This window comes from Hippopotamus amphibius, chromosome 17 (genome assembly GCF_030028045.1).
Source record: "Hippopotamus amphibius kiboko isolate mHipAmp2 chromosome 17, mHipAmp2.hap2, whole genome shotgun sequence".
In the NCBI taxonomy this organism is placed as follows: domain Eukaryota; kingdom Metazoa; phylum Chordata; class Mammalia; order Artiodactyla; family Hippopotamidae; genus Hippopotamus; species Hippopotamus amphibius.
The window spans coordinates 58940661-58955148 of NC_080202.1; the positions used below are offsets into that span (position 1 = coordinate 58940661).

Here is a 14488-nt window from a genome sequence, read left to right on the forward strand (position 1 = left end):
CGCCCCCTCTGCCCCCGGCGTGGGCCCCGCGGCAGGCCGTCTGCGCCACCGCCTGATGCCTTGCAGCCGTTTAAAAAAATTGTGACCTCACAGGGACGTCACATACTGGCACCATGTTATTAGGCTACGGTTGAATTTAATTTACGCCTGCCTGGACGCTCTGGAGAGCTGTCCCCGCTCGACTGCGAACAGGCGAAAGCGCGGGCCACCTCGAACGACGTCCTCTCACCCGGAAGCTCCTGGTCGTTCCTCTCCACCCCTCCCCCGCCCCGAGCCCGCCTCTTCCAGTGGGCGGGGTTACCGGTCTGCGCGGCGTCGGCGACGGCGGCGGCCTGGGGGGGGGGGGAAATCACACCACTGCGCAGCCGCGGGAGGGCGGTACCAAGGCGGCTGCGACATGGGGGGGCGCGGAGCAGACGCCGGAAGTAGCGGTGGTACGGATCCCGCCGAGGGGTGCTCACCGCCGGCTGCTTCCACCAGAGCCGCGGCAAGAGCCAAGGCCCGAGGGGGTGGGCGTGGCGGCCGCCGGGACGCGACGCCTTCTGTTCCCGCTCCTCGCGGAGCCGTGTCGCGTCGCTCGCCCCCGTCGGCTGCCATGAGCGAGCGCCTCCGCCCCAGGTGAGACCGCCGAGGGCCCCCTTCCTTCCCAGCTGCTCGCCGGATGCTGTGTCTTGAGGGATGGAGCCGGGGGGGCGCGCGGTGCGGGGTCCGACCGAGCGGGGGGCCTGCGCGTTTCCGCCCGGGCGCCCCGCCGTCCCGGGGAGGAGGCGAGAGGGATGCGCGAGTGGCCGGGTCCTGGGTCCCTGGCGGCGCTGCCGGAGTGACTCGCCGGGGCCCAGGTCTCCCTCGACCCCATTGCCCCCCTCCCCCGCGTCGTTCCCTATTTGAGGTGAAATGTGGTCGGTCCCGGAAGAGAGACGGTGGCTCTGAAGCTTCCCTGCCCTAAATTTAGGAGGGTGGGGGGATGGGAGGAATGCCTGATCTTCGAGAGGGGCCCCTAGGGCGTCTGTGAGGGGACGGGGCGGGGAGCCGGGCTCCCTAAGGTCGGAAGGAAGGCTTGGGCTTAGCCCTGCAGCAGGGGAGGGTTAGGGTAGACCGGAGAACTTGCGCCCTGGGCGGCTGTGAGTACAGAAGGGCCAAGGACCAGGAGTCGCTTGTGCATTCTCTCTGGGCTGTAGCACTGAGAACCGGCGGGATTCTAAACTGTTGGGATGCGGAGCCGTTTGACTCTGAAGGCGGGGAGAGAGGATGACATCGGGATGCACCGCTTCTCCTCCGAGCCTGGACCCAGGTCTTAACTCAGGGGGTGTTGTGATTCCTCGACGTGGACTGAGGACAGTCCGGACCAAGCTACGGTTTTTCTTTTTTTCCTCATTTCCTTCTGTAAACAGGTGGGGAGGAGAAAGTTGGCGTTTGTTCCCCAGAATGAAGAGGACCGGCTTTATTCGAAATAAGAAAAATCCCTCATGGTGGAGTTTGAACTGAAAACTCTAGATCATCAACTTCAATCTTTCATGTTCCTGATGAGGAAATAGATGTAGAGAGTTCAGTTGATTTAACCTGGGTCTTTCTAGGTTCATTACTCTTTCCCTTTATTCCGTAATAGTCTCGCGGAGGCGTAAGTGAATTAAGACTGGAAGGTTATGCTGGATCTTTTCATGTCCTTCTGTGTTTTCATTGGTTTTGAATGTAATTGACAGCCTTTCCTCCAGCACCCTATTCTGGAGTATAGTGAATTCATGGGGTTGAGATTCTGGTAAGCATCTTGAAGTTATTTGGGCCAATAGTGAAAATCTAGGGTTCTCCAGACTTCTGCATATTGATTTGGGTCATGTAATGAGTGGAGCATAAAACCTCTACTTGTATATAAAAGGAGAGTGGGGACTTCCCTGGTTGCTCGGTGGTTAAGACTCTGCGCTTCAAGTGCAGGGAGCCTGGGCTTGATCCCTGGTCAGTGGGACTAGATCCCCACATGCACCGCACATGCATGCCACAAATAAGAGTGCGTATGCCACAACTAAGGAACTAGATCTCCACATGCAAGTCACAACTAAGACCTGGCGCAACCAAATAAATATTAAAAAAAAAAAAAGAGTGGACTAAATTTGAAAGTAGGGGCCCAGTCTACCAACTTGCTACTGGAATTAGTCATAAGATCCTTAGGTACAGTAAGCCTGATCTAACTGCCATTTTCTCCTTTCCAAACCCAGTTTGTACTTCCAGTAGTCCCTTGGAATGTCTCACATATCTGAAAATGTCTTAAGTATTTCTTAGAAAAAGATTCTTTTTATCCAGTGCTGTACACGAATAATCTGAATGTGCTTATATTAGTAGCAGGTTTCTTTTATCTAGTTCATACAATCTCGACATGGTGATTTCTTTACTGTAAAAGAAGTCATTTGACTTGGTGGGGGTTTCTCTGCACCCCTGTGTCACGGAGTATGATGGACGAGCTCTGGCTATCTTAGCATCTCCAAGTCCCTTCCGGTCTCTGGATCTGTTTCTTGAATTTTAAGATGAAGGTCTAAGACAGTGGTTTTTCAAACTGTAAGATGCGTGGGTGTGTGGGAGGGAGGCTCCTACTTTAATTAAAACAGATGCTTTATCTCATATAAATTGAGAGTTTTGAGGTTTGCATGTTTTTTTGTTTGTATTTGGTAGGAGGAAAGAGTTCTGTTGCTTTTTTTAAAAAGTTTGAAAGTTTGAAAACCACCTGTCTTTGTACTCCAGGATTTCTTCTATGCTCAGTCTCTAGGAGATGACAGGAAGACTGGAGAGAAATGAAATGATGGAAAGTGATGTATTCTGCCATCCTTAGAAGTAGCAGCTGCTAAAGAATAATCTAACTAGATGGCTAGGGAGAATGTAATCAGTTATAGGGTGGCTGCTCAGATTGTGACCTGGTCTACACCATTCATGTTGAAAGTTGCGATCTGACTGGTGTGTGGGCAGGGTTGAGCCTGAAGCTGTAGTTTTGTACGTTATTAATGATGTTGCTGAAAGAGAAATGTTTCAGGGATGAAATCTGCACAGAGCCTAGGAAAAGGAGAATGAAGAACAGGTAGAGCTCATTCTTAATCCAGCACTATGCAAAGGAGAGGACTCCCAAGAGGCCAGAGAGATGATTTTTGGTACATGGAGAAATCAGCTGATTATGGGGCAGGATATTTCATGCGACTTTCCCAGAGTTTAATCGAAATCTTCAGAACCAGCCCATCCTCTTGACATTCATGTTCTTGTCACTAGAAAGATATATTTTATCCTACATTATAAATGAGGAATTTGGAAAGTTTTGGTCAGGCTCAGGAGTTTAGTTAGAGTGACTCAGCAGCCCACACACAATCAGCTGTTGGCACACTGATAAAAGAGGAGTTTGGGGACCAACACACTGTCACTTGAGGAGTTTCTCTTTGCACGTCAGCTGGCCTTCCATCCGACAGTGCTCTGTAAGTGCCTGTGTTAGGATGAACGTAGCAATTTCTTGGTTCAACTAGCACATCCCTGTAAGGATAGTTAAAACCTGAGGTTGATCTAGTTTTTAACCTCCAGTACTTCAAGATAAGACCTCAGCTCTGGAGAGAAAGGTTAGGAGATCTTATTTTACAAACAACGGAGTCTTAGCAGGAGGGAAGTGGGGTGGCCCTCTGCCGGTTGGCTAATGCCTCATCAGAACCACACACCCGTTATTTATCGCTCCAAGCCTGAGCTGGATCCAAACCCGTTCATGAATGACGTTAGATGTACTCACAGGTACAGAGGATTGAGCGTGGGGTGAGAACTTAAATCTTCGCCCACGTCCAGACCTCAACTCAGAGCCTTAGGGTTGAGCGCCTGCCACCCTTCTCACACAGGAGGTGCACCTGTGTAGAAGATACTGTATGTTCAAATTCAGTACTTTCTAAGAAGCTCTTTTCCCCTTGAGCTATAGACACTTGAACCCTGAAGAGTTTTCATTGTAATAGATTATGCTGCTTTGTAGAAGTTGGCCTCTAGCCAGCACTGCCCAGGAGAATTTTCTGCAGTGGCAGGAACGTCCTGTATCTGTGCGTCCCATACAGTCGCCGCCAGCTACAGGTGGCCGTTGAGCACTGAAAGTGTGGCCAGCGTGATCAAGGAACTGGATTTTAAATTTTATTTCATCTTAATTAATTTAAATTTAAATTAACAAATATTGGGTTGTCGAAAAAGTTTGTTCGGGCTTTTCTGTATGATCTTATGGAACAACCTGAACAAACTTTTCGGCCAACCCAATATATCTCTTGGCTACTGTATTAGACAGCACAGTTCAATGCAATTTGACTTAAAATCGTATCTCCTTTAATTTCTATTTTCTAACTGGGGTTTAGGAGTCCTGACAGCACTTGATTCTTGCATAGAAAACATAAAAAATTTGTCTCTTGTACATCTCAGAACGCTTGCCTGAGAAATATGTGGGTTTTATCCTTTAAACCTGGACATTTTAAGTGGCTGGTGCTACAATCTCCCAGTAACAACCTGGTGAAGTAACTTCTCTCATAATAGCAGGTGGTGTAGCCAGAATAATCAAGTTAATGTGTCCAAGAGCAGCCTTTCCAGCGATTGTCCAGAAAGGTAATTTAACACGTTAGAGGGCAGAGAGCTTTTGTGTTTGTGTGATAATTGGAGAAAAATCAGGGATGAAAGAAAATGAAAGATTAGAGGGTACCACGAGCCTCTGATGCTAGTCATGTGTGGCACCGTTTTTGTAAGGATTTTAAACATAAGTAGGCAATGGCAGTCACTCCTGTCTTAGATGTCGTCATGTGGGCAGGAGTAAAATTAGGGAACTTGGAATTGTAATTTCAGGAAATGTAGGAAAAGATCACCTAAATTAGGTGGAGTTTGAGTGCTTAGTCACTAATGTCTTCCTGCAGAAATTTAAAATCGTCAAGCTTCTTTTTAGAACTTGTACTAATTTCAGCTCGACCTTGCCGCTGCTGTTTTATGCTTTGGCCCTTCGTGTCCAGGGATGATGCGCTTCTCACTTTTTACCTGGTGGGGTATCATATGCTGATTTTAGGTTTTTTCAGGGCAAGTGTATATGTTGTCATGGTGTATAGTTTGAAGTGTCTGGAAAATCAGTTGTTGGATATTTTTTTTTTCTTCTTGTGATTTAATTTCAGGAAAAGGAGAAGGAATGGCAGCGAGGAAGACCACCATCTTCCCCCCCAGACGAAAAGGAGTAGTAGAAACCCTGTCTTTCACGATTCCTGGGACACGGAGGTAGGAAGTGTGGTCAAGAGAATTTGCTATTTTCATTGATTGAGCTAAGCAAGCCAGTTACTTTCGTGTAATTATAATTATTCTTTATGATTATTCTTTGAGTAAAGAAAAGTGATTTTACTTGATTGCAGTGTTTTTAACCTTTTTTTTTTTTTTTTGAGTCATGGCCTTTTTGAGGAAGATACACACCCTGTCCCCAGGAAAATGGCCTGTGTCTACACAGAGTCATATATACACAAACCCTGGAATTTGTATGTTAGAAGTTTTATGGACCTTTGAAACCCCATGTGGTATTTCAGAAGCCAACTTATTCTCTAATAGTTTGTAAACACTCATTGTCCTTAAAACAAGTATATTTTGCTGCTTCCGTGTCTTTTAAAGATAGGCTTTCCGTGTTTTTAAGAGAAACTATATAAGCATTCAAAATATATAATGTCTGTGTATGCAGAGCCCTATTTTTGAAAGTGTTTTTATGTTTTCATCCTGTTCTAAGAAGAGCCCCTGCGGGAGGCAGAGTGGAGCAGGGGGAGAGGGGAGGGCTAAAGAGCTCCTGAGCTTTGGTTTCCGGGGTGCTTCAGTATGCCCACTGTGCACTTGAATGCCTGGTCTGCAGCGCAGTAAGGAAGCTGACATTGAAGGGATGCTGGTATTAAATTATGCAGCTAAAGATTTGACCCTTAATAGCTGTCACCCTAAGAGAGAAAGTCCTCAGTGGCAAAGATTCCTAAGCTGTAGCCTCATCACTTAAAGCAGAATTCCATAAATCACAATTCTTGCACAACCAAAATAATTTGTACTTTAATTAGTTCTAAATAATAGGATTTGACGTATATCCAGTCTTTACCAGACCCAGAGTAACTCCCTCGAGGGGAAAATCAGTAACTCATTCAGGAGCAGCTGATGCGCCAGTGCAGACTAGATCCTTCTACGTGGAGATTTACATTTCTGTAGCTTTTATTCCCCTAAATTTTTAAATCTTCCTATCACCTTTTTTTTCCTTTTTTTTTCTTCTTCTTAAGATGAACAGAAAAGTTATTGAGTTTTTGGTTAATGTGATAAGTAAGGAATCTCAAAGATGGAAGAAAACCAAAGATTAGAGGCTGCCATGAAGATCTAATGATAAAACTAACAGAGTTAAGTTTCCATTATTCTTTTGAGTTATAAGACTTCACTAAGGAGAGTATGTGGTGATTACTTTCATGGTATCACCATGAGTATTTCTTGTGTCTGTATGTCAGTCCTGCTATATGAGATTTGCATTAGTTCAAAGATACAGTAGATCTTTTTTTGTATTGATCTTTTTTCCCTATGTCTGCAATTTTGATGTTTGAGAACAGGAGTGTAAATTGTCATTTTTTAAAAAAATCAAACACTTCTGATCTCTTATTTTGAGTAATACTTCTTAGTATATTAGTATATTAGTTTTGGTTTGGTTTTAATTGCTATTTGTAGAGAATGCCCTTCACTTCCTCTCTAATACCCGTGCTTTGGTCTCACAGAAGAAAACAGTGTATTGTTGTTCAGCCTGTGGGTTCATGTGTCTGGTTCTCATTTGTCCAAAAAAAATTCAGTGGTTAAACCTCTCTGTAGTCATTAGTCTGAAGGATGGACTGGATTGTCCTTGTAATAAGTTATAGTCGACACAGGTACTTTTTATTTAACCTGTCCTGGTAACGAACTCAGTGGTAGACCCCTCATGGGCAGTCATGCCCCCCGCCCCCGCTGTGTCAGCACCTTTACTGGCATCTGGTGCTGAGTAATGAGTCTGAGTGAACCCTGGGAGAGCTGGAGCAGCAGAAGGCAGGGGGAAGTCTTTAAAATGGGAAGTTAAGCCCTGAGTAATTAAACTGTAACTGCTGGAGTCGATCGGTATGTTTATAGCATAAAAATACCCAGAGTAGGGACATTTGGCTGCCTGTTGACCATTGCGTATGAAGGGGAAAATAATAAAATAAGTCTTTACTAGTGGATTCTTGATTTTATTAATTTACATGATAAAGTATACTATTAACGAAAACAGTATCTTTTAACTCTAAGGTAGGACCAATAATGTAAGTTTCCTTAGAAGACTAACTCAGTTGAGAGAAACCATTTCCCATGTCTTTCTTGAAATACTTAAGTTTAGAATTTTCTTCTTGTAACGTGAGGAACAACTTTCATTTGGAAGTAGTTTTCATTGTAAGAGAGATTTAAAAGTTATTTATAATTAATTTCCAAAGCTCACCTTTTTCTCCTAAATGTAATAATGTTGGCAAGCTGTGGGACATGAGACACGAGGTGTTTGAATGATTGTGAACTGTGCCACAAGTCAGTCATGCTTGTCTGTAAAATGGAGAGAGTATGGGCCTCTTTTTTCCTAAATTCTAGGAAGCTGAAGAATGTGAACCAACTTGCCAGGTTAGTTATGTAAAGAGAAACTTTGAATCTACTTGTACATTTTCTTCCCGTCATTTTGGTGGGTATTAGGATCTCTACTTTTCAACTGAAAAACATTGGGGCACAGAAAAATAAAGTCACTTGCCCGAAGATACACAGCTGGTGAGAGGCAGGTGGGTGAGCCCCAGAGTCTGAGTGTGAGCTGCTGGCTCTAACCACGGTGTGTGCCGCCTCCCAGAAGACAGGTGGGATGTTCTGGGGGCCTTTGCCAAATATCCAGGGGCTGCTAGGTCCTACTCTGGAATCGTAGGAACAGAGAAGGATAACTTTCCTCCCCTTGTCTTTTAGCTCGAAAATATTTTTCCACGTAAATGCTCTGATATGGTATTTAGAAACCTAAAATTGCTTTCTAGCTACAAAAAGTAAGGAAATTGGGGTCTAGTGTTTTTTTCAAAACTCAGATGTTTGCATTGAAGATCTTGAATTTTAACTTCAGTGACTTAGATTTAATGACTTGTGAGCCTTAGGATACTATTTGTTTTTTAAATTGAGGTAAAATTTACAGGTATAGGAATACAAAAGTTTTCTGAAAGCCATTCTACATGATTCCTGATGGTTAATGTCTAAGGCATGTTCGTTTTTCTCTCTGGTGAGTAGTAGGAAGCGAAGTGATTTGTCACTTTGCATCTTCCTGTTGGGTCCTTTACACAAGTAGCTCCGTTCCCTGCCCTCAGACAGTTATTGGATGGGTAAAAACTAGCTAGATTTAACTTACTTAAATCTGTTTTCTTAGGCTGGCCGTTTGAGTTTGAATCATAGCTTTATGTGTAAGAATAAAGCTCTTTATTTCCGGCTTGAATATCTTTATCTGAAAGTTACACTAGACACTCCCAGTAAGTCCAGCTTCTGGTATGTAGGTATATGCCTTAGAAGAAGTGCTGCTGCCTGAGTGAATGAAAGCAGCACCTTTTTGAAACACAAAGACCCTCATTATTTTTAATACCTTTAATACCAAGACTGTTTTGATTTTTTAAAATCACTGTAAAGTAACAGCAAGTAGAGAGTGAGCAATTGTGGAAATAAAACAGAGGTGTTTAATTGGAACAGCCTCTATTTTTTCTTGTCTCTACTACAAGGGAAAATCTTTGATGTCATAACCCTAAAATCCCAAGGGTATTCTTAGTTGGAGTGTAGAAGCATGACAAAAACGTAACAGAAGCAGGGGAATCCATGTGTCATTAAAATTAGGATTCTACAAATCCATTTGTTTTAACTGATAAGAATTTGCAGGATGTTAGGTGACTTTTTTTTAGCAGTGGAACTTAGATGACTATGGGGATACTTAGGGTAATTTTTAAAGAAGTTATTTTAAGGCTGTTTTCACTCACTCTCCTCCTTAATCTGCCTCAGAGACAAAGCTGTTTTGGCTGATTCTGGGTTAAGGTCGTGTGTTTAAAACCTTGTAGCAAATTAACTCTGAAATTAACTTCTCAAAAGATCCATTCAAAATGGAGGAGCAGTCCTTCTGAAAGTCAGCCTGACTTGTAGCGTGCTTGCTCACAGTTCAGGTCCTTGAAATATTTGTAATGTGTTGCATCAACTCACAGCAAGCAGAGCTCCCCCAAGCAGCTTCCTATTGAAACTGAATGGGGTCTGTCCAGTAATGAGGACACGTACATGTTTTTAGGCAGGAACTTCAAACAGGTGCTGGGGTCCAGCTTTGTCTTGTAAGAATACGCCACTTACTCCTTGACACAGAGAAGTAACCTCCTCTATTTCTTCCCTTGCTTGTTTGGAAAGTGGTTTTAAGTAGCCCACTGAATGCGTTTGGAGTCTCAGGGTCTCACTGGTAACAGCAGACCTGGAGCGCTCTGAAATCACTGGGCACTTAGAAGCACAGTCTCACCTTAGAAGCTCTGACAGGCTTGGCTGGGATCATCTCACATGAAATTCAGATTCTGCAGTGGCCTTAGCGTGAACTTCATTCTGACTCCAGGGATGGAGTGTGTGGTGCAGAGAGCAAGACTTCTTTCTTGTGAGGCTCACGCAAATTAAAAGCACCACCAAACAGGGAGGTGGATGTGAGGGGAAGCTGGGGCTTGAAAGAAAATAAAATACGCCATTGATCTGCTTTTCTAATTAAGAGAAAGCTTACAGTTCTAGGTAATAAATATACACATATACTCTGGCTCTTTTTATGGAGCAGAGACCCACTAATTAACAGTCCCGCCTGGGGGACTTTCTAAAGGTTATTAGTAGAAAGAGTCTTGAGAGTTATTTTGTTTCTACCATGGGTATAAATGGGCTTTTCTCTTAAACTGACTTCACACCTTCGGAAAATAAAATTCAGGGCAGGCCTAGCTGAGGGACCCGGAGCTCTTTACCTCTGCTGTATGTTTTGAGCCCTTTGGACTAAGAAGATGAACTTCAATTTCTGTGTCCTCTGCTCCACAATTTATAGTGGGTTGGCCAAAAAAGTTCATTCAAGTTTTTCTGGAAGATGTTACAGAAAAATCTGAATGAACTTTTTGGCCGACCAATATATATTCTTTCTGCCAAAGAGTGAGTGTCCCTCTGCCTTTTCTCTGCTCTACCTTCTCTCAAGGCTCCTGAAAACTCTTTCTAGTACTTCTCCCTTCTCTTCAACTCTGTCCCCCAGGCAATCTGATACGGAAAAGCTCCACTAAGTGGGGGAAATAGAATTTTTTTCCTATCTCAAGTTTTCTGGTTTTATAAGAGAAAATGATTTACTTACGCATATATCTTAAGGCTCTGATCCAGAGTTAAAATGCGGTTTTATGCCTTTAGGGTTAAAAGGAGATAATGGTCTTCCCTTTAGCGTGTAGTTAGACCACTTTGATGGCTGACAGCACTAAGACCTGTCACAGTAACTTTCAAACTTTCTGACCCAGTCCCATAGAAATGCTTTATTTGTGACCATTACGTACCAAATATACTTGCGCATCATTGCAAAAAAGTTTCACAGAACAATCACCCATGTTGCACTGTTTTCTTTGTAACGCTGGTTGCTACTGGCCCATCTGTAGATGGTGAGATAATCCCTGAAGCCCCGATAGTGCCAAGACTGGTCTGAGTAGGCAGAAAATAGGAACCAGTGCACCTTTGAAAGAGATGCATTGTTCTTCCCTTTAATGACAGTATGCGTGTAATGTTTTATGTGTATTAAAATAACGTACAACGTGCATTCACTCAGATTCCCAGGTTCTGTATAGGTTCTCTCTTCGTCCAAAAGCATCATCAGCCCGCTGTCTACTGGTGATTCAGCTGAAGCAGTTTAGGATTAAGCTGTTACAGGAGGCAAAACAGTCTTCCGAAAATCTTATCAACAGTATCAGTGTATTTTTTTTTAAGTCTCAGTTTTGAAGTTAAAAGTAGCTGAAGACCTTACTCTCCACTGTTGTAGCACTCTTTTGTTCTCTTACTCGTGACTGTATTTTGCCCTCAAAAGAAGTATTTTTTGTAGAAGCTATAGAAAATAAAGATTTTTTTTTTTATAGTAGGAGGTCTGAATTCTAAATATTTTGGCATGTATATCCTTCCAGAATATTTTTGGTGTACATATATGTATACATTAAAGAAGATGTATAGTACACTTTAAATCCAGCAGACATACTATATGTTGTTTTGTAACCTGGAAAACAGATGTGAAAGATCTCCTCCCTTGCTATATGCACATCTCTATTGTCACTGTTACCAGCTGAAGAGAATTTCATCGTCATGGATTATAATTCATGTATTTTACTTCATGTATACATATACTATAGTTTAACTAGCTTCCCTATTTTTAGACATTTAGGTTGTTTCCCATTTTTAGCTATTATAAACAAGGCCATCCTGAACCTTTTTATACATGTCTTTAAAAATCCGAGTTACAAGATACTTAAAATGGACTAGAAATTGCAGGTATATCTGTCCCGCTCTCTCCCCTTTTTAACAGTTACTGTGTACAGCAATCTTTTTTAACCTATTTAAAGAACTTTCATCTTTTCTCATAATGGTGTCACCTTTGCTATTATAGTGTGAAAGAAACATAATTTGAGAGGGAAACTTGACTTACAAGAAACTGATTCTAGTTCTTGCCTTAATTTTCAGACAGTACCTGTAACGGGAAACAGTAAAGAAAACAGACTAAGAGGAAACAAAGTGCTCTGCGCGGTGGGTTTCTTCCCTAGTGTAGTGACCCGCTCGTCACCTCGTCATGGCCTCGCCGGGTGTGCCAGCGGCAGTCCTAGCTGACTCTACGCTAGGTTAGGGAAGACGTATGGAACACAATTACACAATTTTTATTTTTGAATTGGCTTTGACTTAAGCCTTTAAGTAAATGTAATTGCTGCTGCTAACCCTGCCATCTGACCTTATTCAGCTCATTGTAATGCTTTCATGAATTTTTTTTTGGTAGAAAGATAGGCTGTCTCCTACTACCTGTGGGCAGTGGGCTTTGTGGCTTGTTAAGTGCAAGTGCCTCCAGATGACCTGTGGACCATGATAATTCTTGGTTTAAGTCTTAAGAAAGGATGCCTTTTGTGAACATTGCTTTCTTTGCCATTTCAGATGTTTCTCTGTGTACATATTGTTAGGTATAACTTTTGATCAAAAAATGGATAGAACTAGCATTTTAAAAGTCACTTTTAAAGTATCTATCTGGAAACATTTTATTTATACTTTTATAATGAAAATATATAATAACCATATGGCAAAAAAGTTGTAGTAAAGGGTAGAAAAAATCACCAACTATCATCCCTCCATTTTCACGTAACTTCTATGATCTGTTTCTTTCCAGTCTTTTTTCCTCATGTAGATTTCACACGGTTGTAAGTAGGCATTTCAAAACCAGTGTTTGGGGACTCCCCTGGTGGCACAGTGGCTAAGACTCTGCGCTCCCAGTGCAGGGGGCCCAGGTTTGGTTCCTGGTGAGGGAACTAGATCCCACATGCATGCTGCAACTAAGAGTTCACATGCCACAACTAAGGAGGTGGTGAGCCACAACTAAGACCTGGTGCAACCAAATAAAATCTGGAAAGTTAAAAAAAAAACAAAAACCTCAGTGTTTTTGTCTAAGGGAATATAAACTTAGAAGTATCAAAGGGTAAAATTTTAAAAAATTATACACCAGCTTATTAACCCCTAGAAGCTAACTTCCTCATGCATCGATCCCTTCCAGCGCCATGTTGTGTTGAGCTGTAAATAGAGAGGGGGGCTGGTGATCAAGTTATTGGGGTTGCCGTTTATTAGAAATAGTCAAATACTGCAGTTCTGAAAAGGACCCATCCTTACCAGTTCTTCCCTTTTAGGATCCTAGCATTGGGAGGAAGGAGATTTCTGAGAGTGACTCTTACCAGGGAACTCTGAGTAGCTTCTTCAAGATGACTAAGACACCAAGTCATTAAAAAGAAAATGAGGCATATGTGTGCACATTAGATACGCATGGGGAACTATAGAAAATGCTAATATAACTTTATAAGAAGTATATTCCAGTCTATCAGGATAGTGCAAACTACTAGGTATAAAATAAGCTACAAGGAGATATTGTACAACACGGGCAGTATAGCCAATATTTTATAATAGCTATAAATGAAATATGACCTTTGAAAACTATGAGTCACTGCATTGCACCCCTGTAACTTACATAACGTTGTACAGCAACTACACCTCAGTTAAGAAAAACAGAGTCTTTCAGGGTGTGTTCTGCCTTCAGAGAACACAGTTTCGTGCCCATGAGATGCTAAGCACAAAGCTGTCAACATTTTCACGTGTGCCCAGAAGCCACCTGACTTACGATGAGGACACCTTTTCCGTACCCTGTGCCAGTGAGCCTTGCCTCCCTCTGGGGGCTGAGAAGGCCCCTGTGTGATTTGGGGAAATGGTGGGAACGCAGCCTGAGAGCCGGCAGGGAAGGTGCGCGAGGAACGGGGAGGCCGCGGGGGCCGCCTGTCCCCGGGCGCGGGCGGCGGGCCCCTCGGCCTCCCGGGCCGGGCGTGAGCGCGCTCCGTAGACTCTAAGACGCAGCTGTGCGTCTCGATGCCGAGAAGGAACAGTCGCCCCAGACAGGGTGTGTGCAGGGGGCCCCAGGAGCGCCCGGGGCCCCGCGCAGCCTCGCGTGACGCGTGTCTCTCCCCCGTTGCAGTCTTCCGGCAGCGAGAGCGGCGGCAGCAGCAGCAGCAGCGGCGGCGGCAGCGGCGTCCACAGCCCGGACCGGGCCAGCGGGCCGGAGAGCGGCCTGAACCACCCGGCCGCCGCCGCCGGCCCCCGCAGCCCGCAGCCCGCGCCCGAGCCGTCCGCGCTGGGCCACGGCCCCTACTTCCACATCAACCAGACGCTGAAGGAGGCCCACTTTCACAGCCTACAGCTCCGAGGACGGCCTCCCACATGACGCGCCGGCAGTTTCTTGCCTTCTGTGAAGGGACAGCGCTGTGCAGATTTGATATTTCAACTCACGATGTTTTAAAAAAAAGTTGCACAAAAAAAATGCCTGTTGGCTTTTCAGTCTATATTTGAAATAACAGGTTAACAGGCCGTTGTTTACTTGTGGTTTTGCTGCACTATTGCGATTTCAAAGGGGCTTTGAAGCAGTTTTTTATAGGATTCTTTTGAGGGTGGGTATCACATCCATGGCAAGGTTAACAGGAGGAGGAAATCTCATCTGTGTGTTTAATCCATAGTTTGTCCAGTTCAGACTGATTTCCAGATCCGTCAGTTAGAAATTCTACTTTATGTAAAATGGCCTTTTAAAAATGTGGGATCTTCAATTTTTTAAATTCAATAAACTAGTAAAGAGTATCTACTTTCCATGAAAAAACCTAAGTTTTTTTCCAGAACATAGAAAGCTTGATTCAGTCTTGCACTGAAGTTA

The 14488-nt window shown here is 43.7% G+C and overlaps 1 protein-coding gene across 3 annotated transcripts; it reads left to right on the forward strand.

The window, feature by feature from the left end:
• The first annotated feature begins 375 nt into the window (after positions 1-375).
• On the forward strand, positions 376-14434 carry FAM104A (family with sequence similarity 104 member A). Of its 3 annotated transcripts, XM_057714867.1 has the most exons (4): positions 381-618; positions 5142-5241; positions 11731-11793; positions 13763-14434. In XM_057714867.1, exons 1-4 carry the CDS (start codon positions 398-400, stop codon positions 14006-14008), a joined length of 630 nt encoding a protein of 209 aa, XP_057570850.1. In that variant the 5' UTR covers positions 381-397; the 3' UTR covers positions 14009-14434. The 3 variants fall into 3 exon arrangements, with proteins under 3 accessions (XP_057570851.1, XP_057570850.1, XP_057570852.1); XM_057714868.1 differs by lacking the exon at positions 11731-11793 and having other exon boundaries at positions 376-618; XM_057714869.1 differs by lacking the exons at positions 5142-5241; positions 11731-11793 and having other exon boundaries at positions 13763-13996.
• Positions 14435-14488: the final 54 nt, after the last annotated feature.